The 20,844-nt window shown below is 41.5% G+C and overlaps 1 protein-coding gene across 1 annotated transcript; it reads left to right on the top strand.

Moving 5' to 3' along the window:
- Nucleotides 1-485: 485 nt before the first annotated feature.
- LOC144368051 (uncharacterized) lies at nucleotides 486-18,083 on the top strand. The gene is given in 4 exon segments (XM_078026230.1): nucleotides 486-585; nucleotides 5,449-5,993; nucleotides 16,963-17,131; nucleotides 17,134-18,083. Coding segments are annotated over 4 exon segments (1,764 nt in total).
- The last annotated feature ends 2,761 nt before the right edge of the window (nucleotides 18,084-20,844 follow it).

Below are 20,844 nucleotides of genomic sequence, written 5' to 3'. Positions count from 1 at the left end.
GGGGGGTGGCAGGGCCCTGTTTGAGCTTTTTTAGTTTGGCCCGGATGTTGGGGTAGCTCTGCGAGAGGAAATGTGTGATAAGGACATGATGGCCATCTGGGGTTCTTTGATCTAGGTTACTGCTGAAGGGCTTTCATAAGCTGATCCAAAAATTCCAATGGGGTCTCTTGTAATTTTTGGAAATTGACAGCCTTACGTGCCGCTGTTTTGAGACCAGCAATAATACATGCGGAGAATCGGTCCCTACTCTGTATGCCATCTTGAATATTATAATCCCAGTCGGGTTATAACTGGGCTCCAGAGAATCTACCATGACCATGAAGGTCATGGTGGGGTGTGTTCTCTCCTCCAGACTGGGTGTCAGAGGTTTGCTGGACGATCATGGTCAAAGCCCTGGCATATAGCCTGTCTGGAGTTGGATACTCGATAGGGAAACTCACCTACTGAAGAGCCGGTGTGTGTGAGTAGCAGCAGTGCTTGAAAAAATGGACGAGGATGGCAAGCCTCAAGAGAGGGGGCCCTCGAGCAGCAAGGCATTCCCTCTCTCAGGTTTTGGCACCAACGAAAGAACGATCAAGGCTTGCCGTCGGAGAAAATGCCCGTTTATTGAAGAACAGCTCTGCATATTCATACAGCCGGGGGTGGTTTGACAGTTATGACAGTTTAATGGTTGAAGGATTTGACAGTTGGCATGGGGTGCTTTTTGATTGGTGGGTAAGGATCATGTGAGCCAGCAGGGTTAGTCTGATTGGTGGGTAAGGATCACGTGAGCCAGCAGGGCTAGTCTGATTGGTGGGTAAGGATCATGTGAGCCAGCAGGGCTAGTCTGATTGGTGGGTAAGGATCATGTGAGCCAGCAGGGCTAGTCTGATTGGTGGGTAAGGATCATGTGAGCAAGCAGGGCTAGTCTGATTGGTGGGTAAGGATCACGTGAGCCAGCAAGGCTTGTCTGATTGGTGGGTAAGGATCATGTCAGCAGGGCTCACCATTGGACAGCTTTTCTCGGGGGATGGGGAAGTTAGTCTTTGGAGCTGGGGTGACTCCCAACAAAGATGAGCTCATCAGCGTGAGACTCAGAAAACACTTTCAGTCAAAGCAGTGATGAAGTGCCAGGAGGCAGGACCTCTGGAAGGCAGGTGGGTCCATGGAGGAGCAATAAAAACTAGGTTCCATGGGTTATAACTGGGTCTCTTGGGAACAGAGAATCAGCAGGAAGAATATCCTGTCTTTCCAGGCCAGTGTCCCTAAAGGGAAGAATAGGAAAATGGGCTAATGAAAAGACATAGGGAGCTGTGGCTCTCTGCTCTGATGTGGTCCCTCAGTGTACAGCCCTGTGCTGGACAGGACGTGGAGGTGTCTTTGAGGTCTTCAGTCTGCCCAGGAGCCCAGCACTTGACTTCTTCCTTCTGTGTTTTCTGGGGACAGAGCTTCATTTACCATCAAGCCCACCCAGGCAGGACCTTGAACTTCCACAGAGAGACCTTCCTACCAGAGCTGGTCTCCAGGTGAGTCTGGGAGCTCAGTGGGCACTGCAGGAGAGAAGCAGAGAGAACCAAACCCAGGACTCTTTAGCTGAGGTAAGGAGAGAGCCAGGCTGAGCTAGCCTAGAGCAGGGATGCTGTGGCTGCTTGCTGTCCTGATGGATGATTTATTCACAAGGCTGTGTTGAATCATAACACTTAGCTGAGTAGTGAACATTGCAGTGGTTAGCGCAGGGTTCACTGCTGACCAGGAAATGAAGGTAACAGAGGCTGAAGAGAAGATGGGAGGGAGGCATCCAGTGCTCTGTTCTTCTTGGAAGAACAGAGACCCAAGGATCTTTGCAATTAAGAGAGCAGAGGAATAGGGATTAACTGTGAAGGGTAAAAATATGAAGTAAAGGTGTATTTTGATGCATGTGCACTTAAGATGAGAAATATTTGATTATATTTATGTAGTGTTGACAAGTTCCTGAGTAAGATTATCTCACTGCAAATGTTCATGGGACATACATTTTAAAGTTTTTTCTCTAGTCTCATTAAAAAACAATTAATAGGTGAATAGAAGCATACCTAAGAGCCTTACTTTGTAATAGTTTATATATCTGCAAGCCTGAATACGCAGGCGAATTTGTTGGCCATGTGCTTCTTATTCTGCAGCATCTATGCCAGTTTCTCTGTTGTATACTAGCAAATTTTATCTGACCGCCCCCCTTATTATTTTTTTTGGTACCATAATTGAACTCAAAGGCACTTGACCACTGAGCCATATCACCAGACCTATTTTGTATTTTCTTTAGAAACAGGGTCTCACTGATTTGCTAGCACCTTGCTATTGCTGAGTTTGGCTTTGAACTTGCCATCCTCCTGCTTCAGCCTCCTGAGTTTCTAAGATTTCAGGGGTGCACCATCATGCCCAGCCCCTTGTATTCTTTATAGGAGATTATTGGAGTTTCTTTTTTTTTCACAGATAGCCTATTTTCATGTACATAGAAATATTTTTGTGGGGAATGTTGAAAACGGATGCATTTGTAAATTCAATTCTATCAATTAGCTGTATTTGTACTTTGCTTTTTTATGAAATTGAGTGACTGATATTTTTTCAATCCTTGCTGTAAATAAAAAAGGTATTGAATATTCTCATGCATCCCTAGTGCTAGGTCACATTTGATTCTGTGTTGCTTATTGTGTCTTTGGTGTTTTTCTGATCAGATGATTGTTCAGAAAGGCGTCACCTTAATGTATCATTGAAAGGGTTTCATGCTTATTTACCTCTTGATCCAATCTCATTCTGTCTTTATTTTAATATTCTAATGCACATATTTTTGTATGAAAGATATTAAAACTTTGCGTATTTGCACCCCCATGCAAGTTATAGGACTTCCTTCATTTTGTATTATTTTAGACATTTGTTAACTTAATCTTAAATTCAAACCCCATGTCATTAAATAATCCCTATTTTACATCTTTTCCTGTTTTATATTTTTCATTCCATTTTGTTTCAATCAGTGCCTGCTGAATGGATGTATTGAAAAGTGACATGGAATCCTGTAAACATGTACAGAGGGCAATTTTAATCAAAAATTTCTCTTAAATAGAGAAAATTTAAGACTCACTATGGTGGAAATCTAGGCTGGTGCTCAACAGAGGCAGGAAAGGCAGGGGGAGGAGCCAGGGAGGCCTGATAACCACAGCAGTCCACAGTCACAGGAGAAAGGGGCCCCCTGTCCCAGCACACGTTGGGACATTTGCAGTCCAAATCCATTTCTTACACATTTTTACATTTAAATTTTATAATCATAAGAAGCAAACTTAAAATTACTCCAAAATATTACACTAGCTTTATAACACACATTTTATGAAAAAGAAGAAAAATGAAGTTAGAGAGTTCCCAAAACAAAGAATTGACAAATGTTTAAAGAGAGGGAAATGCTAATTATCCTGATCTGAGCATTCTATGTTGCATATACGTATTGAATGTTCACACTCTCCCTGTTGTATGTACTGTTATTTTGTGTTTGTTGAAAAAAACAGGTTGAGGTGAAGCTCAGGCAGAGCATTCACTTGCTTATTATGTACAACATTCTGTGTTTGACCCCCAGAGATGCAAATAAAAATAAGAAACATAAAAGCAAGGCTCTCCAATAGAAAAGTGTAGTTAATAATCAAAGTGAGATATTAAGTAAAAATAAAATCCATAAAGTCATTGCATTAAATTAAAAAACTATATTATACCAAAATTACTAGTATTGTCACTGTTTCTTTTTTTTAGAAGTTCTTAGTTACTTTTGAGCTTTTCTTCCTATACTCTGCATCCTGACAAGCTCATACACTCTTTGTATAAATGCAGGAATAAGCTCCCATGCACACTGCACATGCCTTCTGTTTAGTGTTGGGGTGTTTTCTAGCTTGTCCCCTCTTTTCTTCTCTCTCAAAGATGACTACTGAGTTCCTTCAAATCAACAAAATAATGCACTTTGATATTTCAGAGCATGAACAATATTTCACAATACGGCTGTGATGCCCATGTTTTTGGTAGTCTTTCTTATTTTTTTAATCATTGATTTACTATTACATCAGTGCTGCAAAATATTTTGTTATGATTAGTTTCAAAGTGTTTCTCAGTCACAGTGATATTTGTGCTCCAGGGGACATTGAGCAGAGTCCAGACACATTTTCTTTTGTCAAAAAGTAAGGGGTCATAACTATGTTATTTGAAGTGTTCACATACATTGGACTTCATTTCTGGTTCATTCAACAAGGGATAACTGAGTGTTTAATCACCTGCCAGTTGTCATGGGAACAGTATAGGTTGTATTCTAGTGTGCAAAGTCTTAGTCAATTTAATTATTATTTTTTTCATGTGATATATTCTGCATGCTTTATAATATGATTTTCAGTTCTGTAATTTTCTTTTTTATTTTAGTTTGGAAAACCATAAAAAAGAAGCCCCAGGTGTGGGGTGTTTGTTAGTGTAGAGTGCCTACAAGAACAGAAAATGTGTGAAATTACACCTAGCATAACACTCTTTCTCTGTGTCTCTTTCTTTCTTAAAAAGCACCTCCTGTTTACTTTCTTTGTTTGTGTGATCTTTTGTTTTCTTGGGCTCCTTGAACTTGTGTTTATGTTATATCTTGATTTCTTTTTTGAATAGCATTGTTAAAGTATATTAATACTCAAAGGACAAACATGCATTTAAAATGTACAATATGTGATTCATATGCAAATATAAATATGCATATGCAAATATAGGCCATACCCTCAGCAAAAAGAAAAAAACAGACCTGTGATTTGTCTGTCTACATATGCTCTTTTCCCATCACTGGGATGTAAGAGCTTTTGTTGCTGAGGCCTGGACAGTGCCTGGAATGTGGCCAGCACTCCCCAAGTGCACTTCCATGGTAAGAAGTCATTTTTACTTAAACAGGTACTGCATGAGCTCTTGGGGAGAAGACTTAGAGTGAGATAGGGATTCCTAAACAGTAATGGTACTAGGGATGCCCTAGGATAACGAAACCCAGAAACAAGAGAAAAAATAGTTTCTTTATTGGAAAATAAAAATTGTAACACTTAATTATATCTGTAGTGTCCATATGTGTGAAGAATAGTCATGTATTTATTCTCTTTCTGGTAGTGAAACCCCGTCATGGAACCAGGAAACAAGAATTTTAGAATTCCTTCTGCTGGGATTTTCAGAGGACCCAGAACTGCAGCCCTTCATCTTTGGGCTTTTCCTGTCCATGTACCTGGTCACTGTGCTGGGGATCCTGCTCATCATCCTGGCCACCATCTCAGACTCCCAACTGCACACACCTATGTATTTCTTCCTCTCCAACCTGTCCTATGTGGACATCTGCTTCACCTCCACCACCATCCCCAAGATGCTGGTGAACCTCCAGACATAGAGCAAGGCTATTTATTACCTACACAGGCTGCATCACCCAGATGTGCTTTTTCTTTATTTTTGTAGAGTTGGACAACTTCCTCCTGGCTGTGATGACCTATGACAGGTTTGTAGCCATCTGCCACCTGCTGCACTACACTGTCATCATGAATCCCAGGCTCTGTGGTTTGCTGGTTCTGGTGTGCTGGATTCTGAGTGTCCTGCATGCCTTGTTGCAGGGCTTAACGGTCTTGAGACTGTCCCTCAGCAGAGACATAGAAATTCCCCACTTTTTCTGTGAGCTTAACCAGGTGGTTCAACTTGCCTGCTCTGACACCTTTCTTAATGATTTGGTGAGGTATCTTGTAACTGTGCTACTGGGAGGTGGCCCCTTTGCTGGTATCCTTTACTCCTACTCCAAGATTGTGTCCTCCATCCATGCAATCTCATCAGCTCAGGGCATATACAAAGCCTTCTCCACCTGTGCATCTCACCTCTCTGTGGTCTCCTTATTTTATGGCACAGACTTTGGTGTGTACCTCAGTTCTGCTGCAGCCCAGAGCTCACCCTCCAGTGCAACAGTCTCTATGATGTACACTGTGGTCACCCCCATGCTGACCCCTTCATCTACAGTCTGAGGAATAAGGATGTCAAGGGAGCCCTGTTAAGGCTCTCTGGAGGGAAATTATGAAAGACTCTTGTCCTGGGGTACAGGAGCACATGCCTAGGACTGCAGGCAGCAATGCCTCAGAGCCAGAGTTGCAGATCTTTCATCTGATTGTGAATGTGACACCCTTTCATTCAGTTTACCTTCATTCAGTTTTGACCTCTGTGCAATGTAACCGCTCTCTTTACCCAACTTCCTGCTTTGACAGGCAATAGGTTTTGAACTTGTCTTCTCACCTTTTCTTCCAAACAGGTAACATTAATGTCACAGAAAGCCAAGGTTTCTTACAAATAATTTCTTCCCACCTGACATATCTTGTATTGATTTAAGTTCTTTTCTGTTTCATTGTTAAAATAGTCATGTCTTTTACTAAGTTCATGGAAACAGCAGCACTGGTCACCTGAGAAGACTTTTGTAATTTTTACTTGAGCAAAATCCGAGGCCTCAGTTTCTCTGTTTTGCATTATTGTTCCTGTGTGTGTCAGCATTTTAACTACTTTTCTTGAACATTTGTCTTTAGTATGCTAATGCGTTTTGTTACAAGGTATTAAGGTCTTAAAAATTCAACAGTAAATGGATAGAGAAAATATGGTATATACATATGATGGAGTTTTACTCAGCCATAAAGAGAAATTAAATCATGGACTTAGCTGGTAAGTGGATGGACCTGGAGAACATGGTTCTAAATGAAACAAGCCAGGTTCAGAACGTCAAGGATCAAAGTTCTCTCTCCCATGTGGAAGCTAGAGAGAAATGAGGAATAGAAAGGGAATCTCTTGAAACTAGAAGGGAGAACAGTGGTGTCAAGGAAGGAGCTGGAGGTGGAGAGAGGAGGGATGGGGAAAGGGGGTACTGCAGAGTGAGATAGACCCCAGTGTGTCACGCACACACATGGACACACTGCAGTGAGTTCCAGCTTCATGTTTATGTATAAGGTTCCAACTAAAAACACAATCAATAAATAAAAGAAGACCACTGGAGTACAGGAAGGGGAATAGAGGAGGGAGGAGAGCCAGGAAAGGGGAGTCCTGGGGACTGAGATGGAACATATTATATTCTATGTGCGTGAGTATGTCAAAATGAGCACCACTGTAATATATATAACTCTAATGTACTAATATAATGTATAACTATAATGAATGAATAAATCATTAAAAATTGAATGGAATAAGTTTTTAATGTAACATATTTAAGTTTCTTTGGGTTAGTTTATAGACATCTTGAGGAGATAATTATTCTGCCTAGTAAAATGTCTTTTTCAGAATTACATTAGTGTCATTCAAGAACCCTTGTATGGAATTATTGGCTGGAAATGGTGGTGCACACCTTTATTCCTAGTGACTTGGAGGCTGATGCTGGACAGTGGCAGTTTTGAGGCCATCCTGGGCAAGTTAGGGAGACCCTGGCTCAAAATAAATAAATAAATGAATAAATAGATAAATACATGGTAAAGTCATGTAGCTCACTAATAGGTTCCTTCTGGCTTTACTCCCCAGTAATACAAGAGAATATATAATAATAACAGAAAGAAGGAATCATTACAGTCTCTAGAGTGAGTGGATGCATTTCCTTTCAGAATAACATTCAAAGACAATTTTGGAGGAGAAGATATAAAATTACCTACACCAGACTCCACAGAGCTTCACAGTATTGCTGCTCCAAGTTAGGCCCATGGACCAGGACCATGGGAACCAGGATTACTCTGGACCTTGCTGGATTACAGAGTTTCAGGAGACCCATAACCCCAAAATTTGCACTGGAAATCACATCCCTGGTAATTCTTCTACATAATGAAGTTGGTTGATGTTGAGAGCCACAGACGAAGGGGCCTCAGCAAACTTCCATCTGATTGGCTCACCATGGCCCCAGCAAACTTCCAGCTGCCAGCTGACTGACTCCTGTGCGGTAATGTTCATTGGGCTGTTTCCCTGCCCTTTCAGACCACAGAGCTCCTCATTGGGGGACTCTTTTGGCTTCACCCATGCGACCCAGCCCATTGTACTCAAGATTAGGAGGAGTGGGGGTTGAGAGGCTCCTGGGAAGCCGGTGGTGGCAGTTGGGCTCTGAGGGAATTCCTGAAGAGCTCCTGTGGTGTGGCATGAGTGTTCTAAAAAATAGTTTTTTTCTGCATGACAAGTGGCTCATGAACTGTGTCCAGCCAGACTGCAGCATTTGAGAATTCATTTTGATCACTTCCTCACTGCTGATATTTTGGGGCAATGTAATTATTTGTGTTGGGAGCTATCCTCGTTGGTTAGTACACCCTGCACACATTGCCAATATCCCTAGGGGAAAATATATGTACTTAGTTGAATTTGATGCCCATATTTTGAGAAGCATCATGTCAGAATTGAAATGAAGGTCCCATCTCTCCTTAATGTAATATCACATGTCAGCCCAGTTTCTGCAGTGGAGATGGAGTTCACAATAGTGTCACTACACAAAATAGACTTCATGAAATAGAGTTTAGGAAATATGAAATTGCACAATTTTTATCAGGTGCTAATCTCGGGTTATGGTGCAGAGTAAAGAACTAAGTTCAACTGTTCTTTTTTAAAATTTTTATTTTTATTGTTGGTAGTTCAAAACATTACACAGTTCTTAATATATCATATTTCACAGTTTGATTCAAGTGGGTTATGAACTCCCATTTTTACCCCGTATACAGATTGCTGTATCACATCAGTTACACTTCCATTGATTTACATATTGCCATTCTAGTGTCTGATGTATTCTGCTGTATATCCTATTCTCTACTATCCCCCCTCCCCTCCCCTCCCCTCCCCTCCCCTCTTCTCTCTCTACCCCCTCTACTGTAAATCATTTCTTCCACTTGTATTATTCTTCTCTTACCCCTCCTTTCCTCTTATATGTAATTTTGTATAACCCTGGGGATCAACTTCCATTTTCATGCAATTTCCCTTCTCTCTCTCTTTCCCTCCCACCTCTCATCCCTGTTTAATGTTAATCTTCTTCTCTAGCTCTTCGTCCCTACTCTGTCCTTAGTTACTTCCCTTATATCAATGAAATCATTTGGCATTTGTTTTTTAAGGATTGGCTAGCTTCACTTAGCATAATCTGCTCTAATGCCATCCATTTCCCTCCAAATTCTATGATTTTGTCGTTTCTTAATGCAGAGTAATACTCCATTGTGTATAAATGCCACATTTTTTTATCCATTCATCTATTGAAGGGCATCTAGGTTGGTTCCACAATCTTGCTATCGTGAATTGTGCTGCTATGAACATCGATGTAGCAGTGTTCCTGTAACATGCTCTTATTAGGTCTTTAGGGAATAGAACGAGAAGGGGAATAACTGGGTCAAATGGTTCCATTCCCAACTTTCCAAGAAATCTCCATACTGCTTTCCAAATTTGCTGCACCAATTTGCAGTCCCACCAACAATGAACAAGTGTACCCTTTTCCCCGCATCCTCTCCAGCACTTGTTGTTGTTGGACTTCCTAATGGCTGCCAATCTTACTGGAGTGAGATGGTATCTTAGGTTGGTTTTGATTTGCATTTCTCTGACTGCTAGCTATGGTGAGCATTTTTTCATGTACTTATTGATTGTATGTCCTCCTCTGAGAAGTGTCTGTTCAGGTCCTTGGCCCATTTGTTGATTGGGTTATTTGTTATCTTATTGTCTAATTTTTTGAGTTCTTTGTATACTCTGGATATTAGGGCTCTATCTGAAGTGTGAGGAGTAAAGATTTGTTCCCAGGATGTAGGCTCCCTGTTTACCTCTCTTATTGTTTCTTTTGCTGAGAAAAAACTTTTTAGTTTAAGTCCCATTTGTTGATTCTAGTTGTTAACTCTTGTGCTATGGGTGTCCTATTGAGGAATTTGGAGCCCGACCCCACAGAATGTAGATCATAGCCAACTTTTTTTTCTATTAGATGCTGTGTCTCTGATTTAATATCAAGCTCCTTGATCCATTTTGAGTTAACTTTTGTGCATGGTGAGAGAAAGGGATTCAGTTTCATTTTGTTGCATATGGATTTCCAGTTTTCCCAGCACCATTTGTTGAAGATGCTATCCTTCCTCCATTGCATGTTTTTAGCCTCTTTATCAAATATAAGATAGTTGTAATTTTGTGGATTGGTTTCTGTGTCCTCTATTCTGTACCATCGGTCCACCCGCCTGTTTTGGTACCCAGTACCATGCTGTTTTTGTTACTATACAGCTCCCTTTATGCTCAAAACTCTCGAAAAACTAGGGATAACAGGAACATACCTCAACATTGTAAAAGCAATCTATGCTAAGCCTCAGGCTAGCATCATTCTGAATGGAGAAAAATTGAAGGCATTCCCTCTAAAATCTGGAACAAGACAGGGATGCCCTCTCTCACCACTTCTGTTCAACATAGTTCTCGAACCACTGGCCAGAGCAATTAGACAGATGAAAGAAATTAAAGACATAAAAATAGGAAAAGAAGAACTTAAATTATCACTATTTGCAGATGACATGATTCTATACCTAGCAGACCCAAAAGGGTCTACTAAGAAACTATTAGAGCTAATAAATGAATTCAGCAAAGTGGCAGGATATAAAATCAACATGCATAAATCAAAGGCATTCCTGTATATCAGCGATAAATCCTCTGAAATGGAAATGAGGACAACCACTCCATTCACAATATCCTCAAAATATAAAATACTTGGGAATTAACCTAACAAAAGAGGTGAAAGACTTATTCAATGAAAACTACAGAAACCTAAAGAGAGATATAGAAAAAGACCTTAGAAGATGGAAAAATATACCCTGTTCATGGATAGGCAGAACTAACATCATCAAAATGGCGATATTACCAAAAGTTCTCTATAAGTTCAATGCAATGCCAATCAAAATCCCAACAGCATTTCTTGTAGAAATAGATAAAACAATCATGAAATTCATATGGAAAAATAAAAGACCCAGAATAGCAAAAACAATGCTAAGCAGGAAGTGTGAATCAGGCGGTATAGCGATACCAGACTTCAACTGTTCTTAATAAATATTTCAAGAAATGGGACTGAATAGGAACTCTCAATGTGAGTTAAAACTATAAATTTTATTTTCTTGTGGTTGTACATGAGGTGGTGTTACCCTGGTTGTGTATTCAAATACAAGGACAGGAAATTTATTTCCAATTAATTCTACTGTCCTTCCTATTCCCCTCTCCCTCCTTTCCTTTCCTTCCCTTTGTCTAATTCAGTGGACTTCCATTCTTCCCCTCCCCATCACCAACCACAAAATAGGATCCTAATTAGAATAAGTTATACTGCATGTGTGTATAACTTGCCAAAATACATTCTACTGTCATGTATAGCTAAGAAGAACAAATAAAATAAAAATTTAAAAAATCTATAAATTTTCTGATTCTTTGGGAAAGGACCATGAAGGCAAGAAGTTTTATGTCCAAGGCTTTATACCATGGGAACATAATGCTCACCCTTGGTAAAGAGGGCATGACTATTTTCTGGGGGTATTCCAGGAGGCTGGACCTCTGGAAGGCAGCAGAAGAATCCATGGAGGAGCAATAAAAACTAGGTTCTCTGTGTTATAAATGGGTCTCCTGGGAAAAGACAATTCTCAGGAAGAATTTCTTTCCAGGCCAGTGTCCCTCAGGAGAACAAGAGGGAAATGCCTAATGAGCAGATACAGGGAGCTGTGGCTCTCTGCTCTAATGTGGTCCCTCAGTGCACAGCCCTGTGCTGGACAGGATGTGGTGGTGTCCTTTGAGGTCTTCAGTCTGCCCAGGAGCCTAGCTCTCAATTCCTTCCTGCTGTGTTTTCTGGGGACAGAGCTTCAGTCACCATCAAGCCCACCCAGGAAGGACCTTGCACTTCCACATGGAGACCTTCCTCCCAGAGCTGGTCTCCAGGTGAGTCTGAGAGCTCAGTGGACACTGCAGGAGAGCAGCAGAGAGAATGGAACCCACGACTATATAGCTGAGGTCAGTGGAGCTAGGCTGAGCTAGCCCAGAGCAGCGCTGCTGTGGCCACTTGCTGTCCTTATGGATGATTTATTCACAGGCTGCATTGATTCATAACACTTAGCAGAGAAGTAAACATTAGCACTAGTTAACACAGGGTTCACTGTTGACCATTAAATGGAGCTAACAGAGGCTGAAGAGAAGGTGGGAGGGAGGTGTCCAGAGCTTCCAGAGAAAGAACAGAGACCCAAGAATCTTTGCAGTGAAGGGAGTAGAGGAACAGACTTCAACTGTGGAGGTACAAGAAGTAAGATTAGGGCTTTTTGAAAATGTGTTTGCTTCCAATGAGAAATATTTGATTATATTTGTGTATTGTTGACAAGGATCTATATGAAGGATCTTGCAAGCATTATCTTGCAACAGAAGTTCATGGACACACTTCTGATAGTATTGTCTCTCCCTTTGATATTCACATGGAAAAGCATTATGTCAAAGCAGAGTATAGATGTGCCTAAGAGCCTTACTTTGCAATATCTGTGAGGCGGCACATTTGTGGGGGTTGGTAGCCCATCACCTCTGTATTGCAAATGACTCCCTGGAGATGCAGGTACATTTTTCCAATTTTCTTATGCATTCTTATAAAGTATTGGAGTGCCTCCACCCCAAACTCCCTGTTTGCCTTTTAGTTTGTTTCATGTGTGTATGGAGATATTTGTGGGGAATGTGTGAAAATTTATGAACTTTGTGTAGTCCAATATGTCAGTTAGATTATGTTCCCACTTTATTTCTGAAAGAATTCATGAATTGGTATTCTTTACTTGTGAGTTCTTGCTTCACAGTTCTTGTGCATCTGTGGTGCTGGTCAATCGTGTTTTTTTGTGTATTTCCAACTTGTTTTCACATTTCTGTTGTTGCTTATTGTGTCCCTTAGCTTTTTGTGACTAGGTACATTTCTCAGAGAGGTGTTGGCTTCAGCCTTCCTGGGAAGGCATCGAGCTTCCTTCCCATTTGATTAAAGCTTGTCCTATCTATATCATGTGTATTAGGTTACACTTACCTTTATATAAAGCCAATTCAGAATTTCAGTATTTTTACCACTGTGCATTGTAGAGGATTTCCTTCATATTCTAATATTTATGAGTTTTTGGTAGTTTATTCTTGAGTTAGGAACCCGGGTTGACATTATTAAATCATTAATATTTCTTAATTTTTCTATTTGATTTTCATTCAATTTTGTTTCAATCAGTGTGAGCTGTATGCTTGTACCGAAAAGTGACATGAGTCCCATTAATATGCACAATGAATATATACAAATAAAAATGATAAAATCAACAAATTAACTAATGAAAAATAGAATTTGTGCTCATTAGAGGGGAGAAAGTGTGGAGGAGAGTCAGGAGGAGGTTGTTGGTGGGCACCAACACACACTTATATAAGAGCCATAAGTCCTGATGTTCACAGGATAATGGGAAAAACAAAATTTCTTCAAAACAGTAGACCATCTTTGAATTATATATTCTTGTAAAGAATTAGAAGAGAGAAATTAGAAGTTTTCCAACACTGAAAATTGATAAATATTGAAGGAGAAAAAAATGCTGATTATTCTGATTTGAACATTTCATTTTTGAATACATATACTGATTTCTCACACTGTACCCTGTCCAGATATTGTTTATCAATTCGGGCTAAAGTTGTAGTTCAATTGTAGAGAGCTTGCCTAGCATACACAAGGCCTTGGGCTTGAGACCCAGCCCTGCAAAAGAAAACAAAAACCAAAACATAATGAATAAATTGATGTCTGGGTATTAAATAAACTTTTAAGATAGATATAAAACCCATAATCTCATGACAAAAGAAAAAAAGCATATACTTGTACTAATTCAATCTATGCTGCCATTCTCTGTTCTATAAATTCTCAGGCTATTTTAAAGCTTTTCTTTCTATATTGTGCGTACACACATGCTCTTACAATTTTATGCAAACACATGAGTACAATTCTATGCACATCATAAATGCTCTCTGCAGTGGTGCAGTATTCTTTTCTAGTTTATCCCCCCTTACCTTCTCACTCCATAATTCCTGTGGACTTCCTGCAGACAACTAACACCATGCAGTTTAAGTATTTTATAGGATACACAGTATTTCATAATGGTATTGTGCTACTCGTACTTTCTATGCCTTTCATATTTGTTCCCATTAATTCACTATCATATCAATGTTGCAAGAATACGTTGCTATTGTTAAATTCAAACAAGAGCTTCTCAGCCAGTGTTGATTTGATCTATGTTCTATGACCATCACCCTGGCCTATCTGAGTCCCAGTGCCCTGCCTTGAGGTCGGCACACATGCACACACATCACACTGTCATCCCTGTGGCCTCTGACTTTCACACCTCACTGTTAGACTCCTAGTGTATACAATACAAGCTGGCCAGATCAAATTATCTTTCTCCTAATGTAGAAATGGCAGCCAGAATGTTCATTTTGTAAGCCTCCCCTGGACAAATAAACACAGGGAAAATACTGTTACATATTGCTAGATTACACCCTGCATTCAAAGAAACACACATATGGAGAAAGATGTCAATAGACAGGAAAATGGACACGGGGTGGAGGGGTGAGGTCCCTGAGAGACCAACAGGAGGAAACCGCTCCCTTGGTTCCAGCAGCATTCTAGCCCGGTCTGTCTCCTGGGTGCCCAGCAAAATAAGAAAGGAGCAGAAATAAACACATCCAAAGTCAAAAATAGAGATGTTTTTATAGTTTCAAAGTGATATAGAAAAGATACAAAGATAAGAGGACAAAGGGGAATTAACTAACACAAAAGGTTCTGTAAAAGTACAACAGAATCTTGTCATGGTTTTATATGGTAGAGGACCTCTTGTTTTTCCTGTGCCTCTTCCAGGTCTCCTTGACCAGTTGGTTTTGACCTGGTGGCTGAGGGGTCCTCTTCCTCACTTCTCTCATGTGGCATCTTTTCTTTGTTATTCTTCAGGTTTGGATGTTAATTTATTTTTAACAAAGCCCACAGGTGCCCTCTGGCCCTGGTTCTGGCCTTCAGCCAACCAGCAGAGGTCTCCCCAGCTGTTCTCCACAAACCCATGCACATGTCATGACCCTCCTGTCCCTTTGCTCCCTTCCCATGGCTGGGGGCATTGTGTTATAACACATTTTTCTCTCTGTTCTCAGTCTATGACCTGATAAAACCAGATACAGGTGAGCAGAGACTTCATCTGCTCTGTTCACTTTTGTATTTTCCCAAAGGTAAAGAAGTCTATCTGCAATTAGTAGAAAAAATATGAGAAAGTGATAAGTTAGGAAACTCAAAAAATGCAAGGAGAATGCATCCACAGTCCATAGAATTGCTTCCAAGCAATGGGGTTCAACAAATTGAACAGAGGTCTGGGAGATCCAGAGGCAGACAGACCAGCCAGGACGTCCTCATGATGCTCCTGTGGCCTCCATGTGGAGGAGAATATTTGTCCTCTGCTTTGTCTCTCCATGATTAAAAGCTTCCAGGATTCTCAAATATGTCTCTGAGCCTGGCCCTTGTTTTGGGACCAGGGATGCCCCTGTCCTTTATGTCCCAGTGAGGAGGCTGAGATTCTGTTCATTAGTGAAAGACCTTAGCTGTGTCCCTGAGGATTCAGGCATGAATTTCTAGAACCTCAAGGACTTTGGGATGTCATTTTACATCTGGGTCATGGTAGGGCATGGTCTTCCCACACTAGGCATCTTCTCTCCCACAAGCAGGAGATGAACTAGGCAAACCCAGTACTTTGTACCCCTGGGAGCAAAGAGAGGAGCTGTGGAACCCTAAGAGAGGAGTCTTCCCAAGTTTAGGTGAGTTCAGGCAGACCTGGTGAGCACCAGCTCTAGGAGGCAAAAGGGGCATGAGAGTTGGAAATTGTTAACAGGGGACATTCTCAGTGCCTTGAATGAGAGGGATGTTAGGTTGAGCTCCTTTAGAAAATCAACCTTTCCTTTTTAACTTTAATACTTTCCTCTGATTTGATAGAAATATTTGTCCCTCCTCCTCTTCATATTTACTGTTTTTATGCATGTATTTTTTCTGTACCTCCCCACTGTACATTCTTGCTAATATTTCCCTTCAATGTCAGTCCCAGTCTTCTTGGAATCTTTTCTCAGCAAATTGTCTATGATTCTTATCTCTTGCTCTGTGATTACATAACTCTGCACATAGTCAAATGACTTCAGTAATTTTTCTTGGCTCTCTGATACATTCTTCCTCTTTGCAATAGACTTCCTATGTTTGGGATAACTATTGAAAAAATCCACACTAGCCTAGTTATGCTTTTTGGTCATCTTGATCCCAGTGTTTCTTTTTCTATTTTTAATTCTTTTACTCCCTAATTCATTTCAGAACCTCCACTTCAACCCCAAGAATCAATTCCTAGCCAAGATATTTCTGTGGGGATTTTTTCCATTGACACAAAACAGATAAGATTCTCAAGGGGTTACTCTTGGATCTCTATAGTAGGACAAGTCTGTGGTTGCCATAGGGTAGACAAGCTGCCTAAGAGCTGAGAGAGAGATTGGTGGCAAAGGGTGCTTTCCCAGGAGGAAGCAGTTTTATTTTTAAGTCAGTGAATGTCATAAGTTGGAGAAAACTTTAAATGTAGATTAAGACTTGTGTCTTGGTGCCAGGGTGAAAATGATAGAACATGGACATAGCATTTGAAAGACCCTGGGTTCCATCCCCAGCACTGGAAAGAAACCCTTGAATCCTCAGAGTGTCCTTCAGTAATCATTTTCACAGATTGCATGCAGGTGTTGTTTGTTCAAAACTTAATTTTGCTTAAACAATTCAGAAAACCTCTGATCTAAGAAGCCCCAGGAAAGTAATGAAAAGAGCTCTGGTGGAGAGTGTCCACCCTGTGCCTCTCAAGGGAACTCTGAGTAGATGTAGGACTGAGTTTCTCCTGAATTCAGCTTCCATGGGGAACACGATCTCTGAGTGTGATAAAGCTTTGTCTTCACGTTTTCCTTAACCGACAGGAGCAACCACAGCCTGGAGAAGATCTCTATGAATATACTGAGCCAGGGAAACCCTTTAATACTATAGACCACTTTTTCAGTACCAGACAATTCCTTCTGGAGAGACCCTCCCCCCATGAATGTCAAGAAAGCAGGAAGTCCTTCTTCCAGAACACTCACCTAATCACACCTGAAAACTCCACAGCATGGATAAGACTTATGCTTTTGACCAGTGTGAAAAGTCCTTCCGCTACAGCTCTGACCTTCTCAGGCATGAGAAGACTCATACTGCAGAGAAATTCTTCCAGTGCCAAGAATGTGGACAGGCCTTCAAGTATTCCTCGAATCTGCGAAGACACCTGAGAACTCACACTGGAGAGAAGCCCTTTGAATGCAGTCAGTGTGGGAAAACCTTCACCAGGAACTTCAACCTGATTCTGCACCAGAGAAACCACTCAGGAGAGAAGCCCTGTGCATGTAAGGACTGTGGGAAAGCCTTAAACCAGCCCTCATCTCTCCGGAGCCACGTGAGAACTCACACTGGAGAGAAGCCCTTCGCATGCAGCCAGTGTGGGAAAGCCTTCAGGGAACACTCGTCCTTGAAGACGCACCTGTGGACTCACACCAGAGAGAAACCCTATGAGTGCACTCAGTGTGGGAAGCCCTTCAGGACCAGCACACACCTGGATGTGCACAAGAGATTCCACATGGGTGAGACGCTGTATGAGTGTGTGACCTGCGGTCAGGTCTCGGGTCGTCTGCGCACCCTCAAGAGTCACATGTGTACTCACATGGGATAGAAGCCCTACCAGTGCCAGGAATGTGGACAAGCCTTTGGTGAGCCCTCGTCCCTCAGGAAACACGTGAGGACTCCCAGCAGTAAGAAGCCCTATGCGTGCCAGGAGTGTGGGCGAGCCTTCGGCCAGTCTTCACACCTCATTGTGCACGTGAGAACCCACATCTCAGGGAGACTCTACCAATGCAATCAGTGTGAGAAAGCCTTCAGGCACAGCTCCTCACTTGCTGTGCACAAAAGGACCCACAGTGGCAGAGAGAACATCAGGAAAGGTGGCTTGCCTTTGTCAGCGTCTCACTCCTACAGTGGCCCCTCGTCAGTTAGCTGTGGGTTTGGAGAAGTGTAGACATTTGGGTTGTTCTCAGAATACTTGGGTAGTATGTGTCTCATGTTTTCACATCCAGCAGATGAAACTAACTTTGGCCTGTTTATTTCTTGTTACATGAAAAGAATGCATTTATTACTGACATAAGACATTGTTTATGAGGAAAGAACAGGAGAGAATGTGGGTGCTTTTATTTATTTAACTCGAGTACAAATCTCTAACTGACACAAACAGCTTGTCCATTTATATAAACACTTTATGGGTGGTTGAAATCAATGTATTAAGTTCTACATTAGCCCACTGGATCAAGCATATTATTTGCGTAAACACACACTTATAAATATTGATTTCTAATCAGACAATTACTGAGAGAGGTATGTCATACTCCCCACGATGGTGATGGAGAACTGAATAATTCCATCAGTTTTTAAGTGTATGTGTATATTTTGAAGCAATGGAATTAAAGAAAGCTTTTCACATTTTGTGCATTTCCAGTGAACCATTACTTTTATAAATTGGCCATTTTCCCCTAAGGGTGGCCATTCAGCCCTGCACCCTGCGATAGCCACTTGTCCATAGAGCTTGCTGTTAATAGACTGCAGCCTCTGCCTGAGGTGCTGCAGCTCTTGTTCTCCTCAGCGATGCCTTGAGGTGGGTCCTGTGTTCACCCCCATCAAACATGGAAGCTGGGGCTCAGCAAGTTGAGGGAGTACTCGAGGCCACTGGGTAAGGGACAGGGAGTGATTTTCTCATGGAGCTCTGACAAGCCTGGCTTTCATTTGTACTGTGTTCTTTTATGTTTTATAATACTGTTATTTGAGGGATGATTTACACCAAAGTTCATAAGTCTTAGTGTGAACCTTGATGAGTTTCATGTGTGTCTACACTGACTACTACCCCATCAAAACGTAAATACTTCATCACTGCAGAAGTCTCCCTTGCACTGCATAGACACTGCGGTCTGTAAACCCTGTCCCCAGAGGTCACCACTGCTCTGACTTCTACCACCATAAGTTTTCACTTCCTACACAGAGCCCTCTTCAGTTGTTTGTTCCACTGTGTGTGTCCTGTATTCACGTGGCACCCCTCAATACCATGTCACTGAGGTTGGTCCACGTTGCCTGGTAACAGTGGCTGGTGCTGCCTTTTAGGGGCTTGAGCTCTTCTGTCAACAGCGCTTCTCCTGGGCCTGTGCAGCTGTGATCTGCCTCAGCGTCTCTGCCTCCACATCGCATCCACCCCCTTTGCTGCCCCGACCACTGATGAGACTGTTTCTGCTCCTCTCTGCATGTAGGTGAGTCCATCTTTTGAGGAATGTCTCCCCCAAACTAGCAGCACAAATTTGATTTATGTGAACCCTCCCTAATCTCTCTCTTCCCCCTTCAAGGCTGATGATACCAAGATAAGCATAACTAAAACATTCTCAGGATTTACAGGAGCTCCATGATCATCAGGTGGCCAGTGTGGGGCCATTGGAGAGATGTCTACAAGTCTGGTCACTTGTCATTTCCTAACCTAACTCCCCTTCTTTCCCCCTTGCCTGAAGATTGAAAGGAGCTCAAGCATCTGCTGAGTTGAGGCAGTCTTTCAGGCTGCTAGCCCACCATCAGCTCAGTTTTGTTGACTTAGCAAATAAATGATTTTCCCTCACCTCAACAACTGCCCTTGATTCATTGGGCCCTTTTCAAGCAGGGGAGTAAACAGACTTGGGTTTGGCAGGAGATGTAAGATTTCCATGCTTTATGTCCTTTTCACTGATTACTGTAGCAGTATAATTAAAGAGTTCCAAAGAAACAACTCTATCATTGTATTTATGCCTAACCTGCCTCCGATTTCCTAACCTCTTTCTTACCCACTGCTTTGTGATGTTGTGGTGAACAGAGGCATGATGATCCTTGAGACACTTTGGATATTTCCTATTGCAAAAGTGATCTATCCCATTGCCTAAAGGCTTAAAAAATGTCAAAAGCAAAAATTCATTCAAAAACTCATGACCCAGAGATAAACATTTTGCATTTGGAAAAATATGTATTTGCATTTTATTTAGAAAATTGGAAGGATTAACATATTTAATGGATTTTATTGAAGGCAAAAAATTCTGATTTAAATTATTTTTGGAATGAAAACAATATTATTACTAATGTACCACAGAGCGTGGAGTTGGGTTCTTTCTCTCATATATTTAAAAAAGAAACATCCATGGACACAAGAGTGAGAGCAAAGTAACAGGATTTATTAGAGAAATAGAAAGCAGAGCTCCCCAAGAGGGAGGGGACCCAAGAGGGACACTGAAGTGTGCTATTGTCTAGGGGTTTATATAGATCTAGAGGTTTAAGGAAGTCAACCCCTGCCCACTCCTGGGCATGGCACGCAGTGTCCATGCAGCCTTCAGTCCAGTCAAAATGTCCATCAGGCATTTTTTCGTCCTTGGAGAGGCAAAGACCAGAATCACATAGGTCCTGGCTTAAAAATAACCTTTTTATAAGTTTCTTAGCAAATATCTGCAGGTGCTGTTTGTACTCAGTACCCAGGAAGTGACCCAGGCCCATCTCCCTGTCTTCCCAGTCTTGTCTCCTCCTCCTGATTTCACTAACACATCTGTCATGACATTATCCAGGGATCTATTTTCTTGGCAATTTGGCCATGACTTCACCGTTATGAAAGATTTAAGTGGGATATGGCATTCTTGGGAGCCTTCCACATCCTGAAAAGTCCAAATCCCACATAGGGCATGCCATCTTCCTTGCAGACACCAAAATATTTCCATACAAACCTTTTATGT

This window comes from Ictidomys tridecemlineatus, chromosome 2, assembly GCF_052094955.1.
Source record: "Ictidomys tridecemlineatus isolate mIctTri1 chromosome 2, mIctTri1.hap1, whole genome shotgun sequence".
Classification (NCBI taxonomy): Eukaryota; Metazoa; Chordata; class Mammalia; order Rodentia; family Sciuridae; genus Ictidomys; species Ictidomys tridecemlineatus.
The sequence above is the reverse complement of the archived record's forward strand: the minus strand, read 5'-3'. Positions and strand labels throughout refer to the sequence as shown.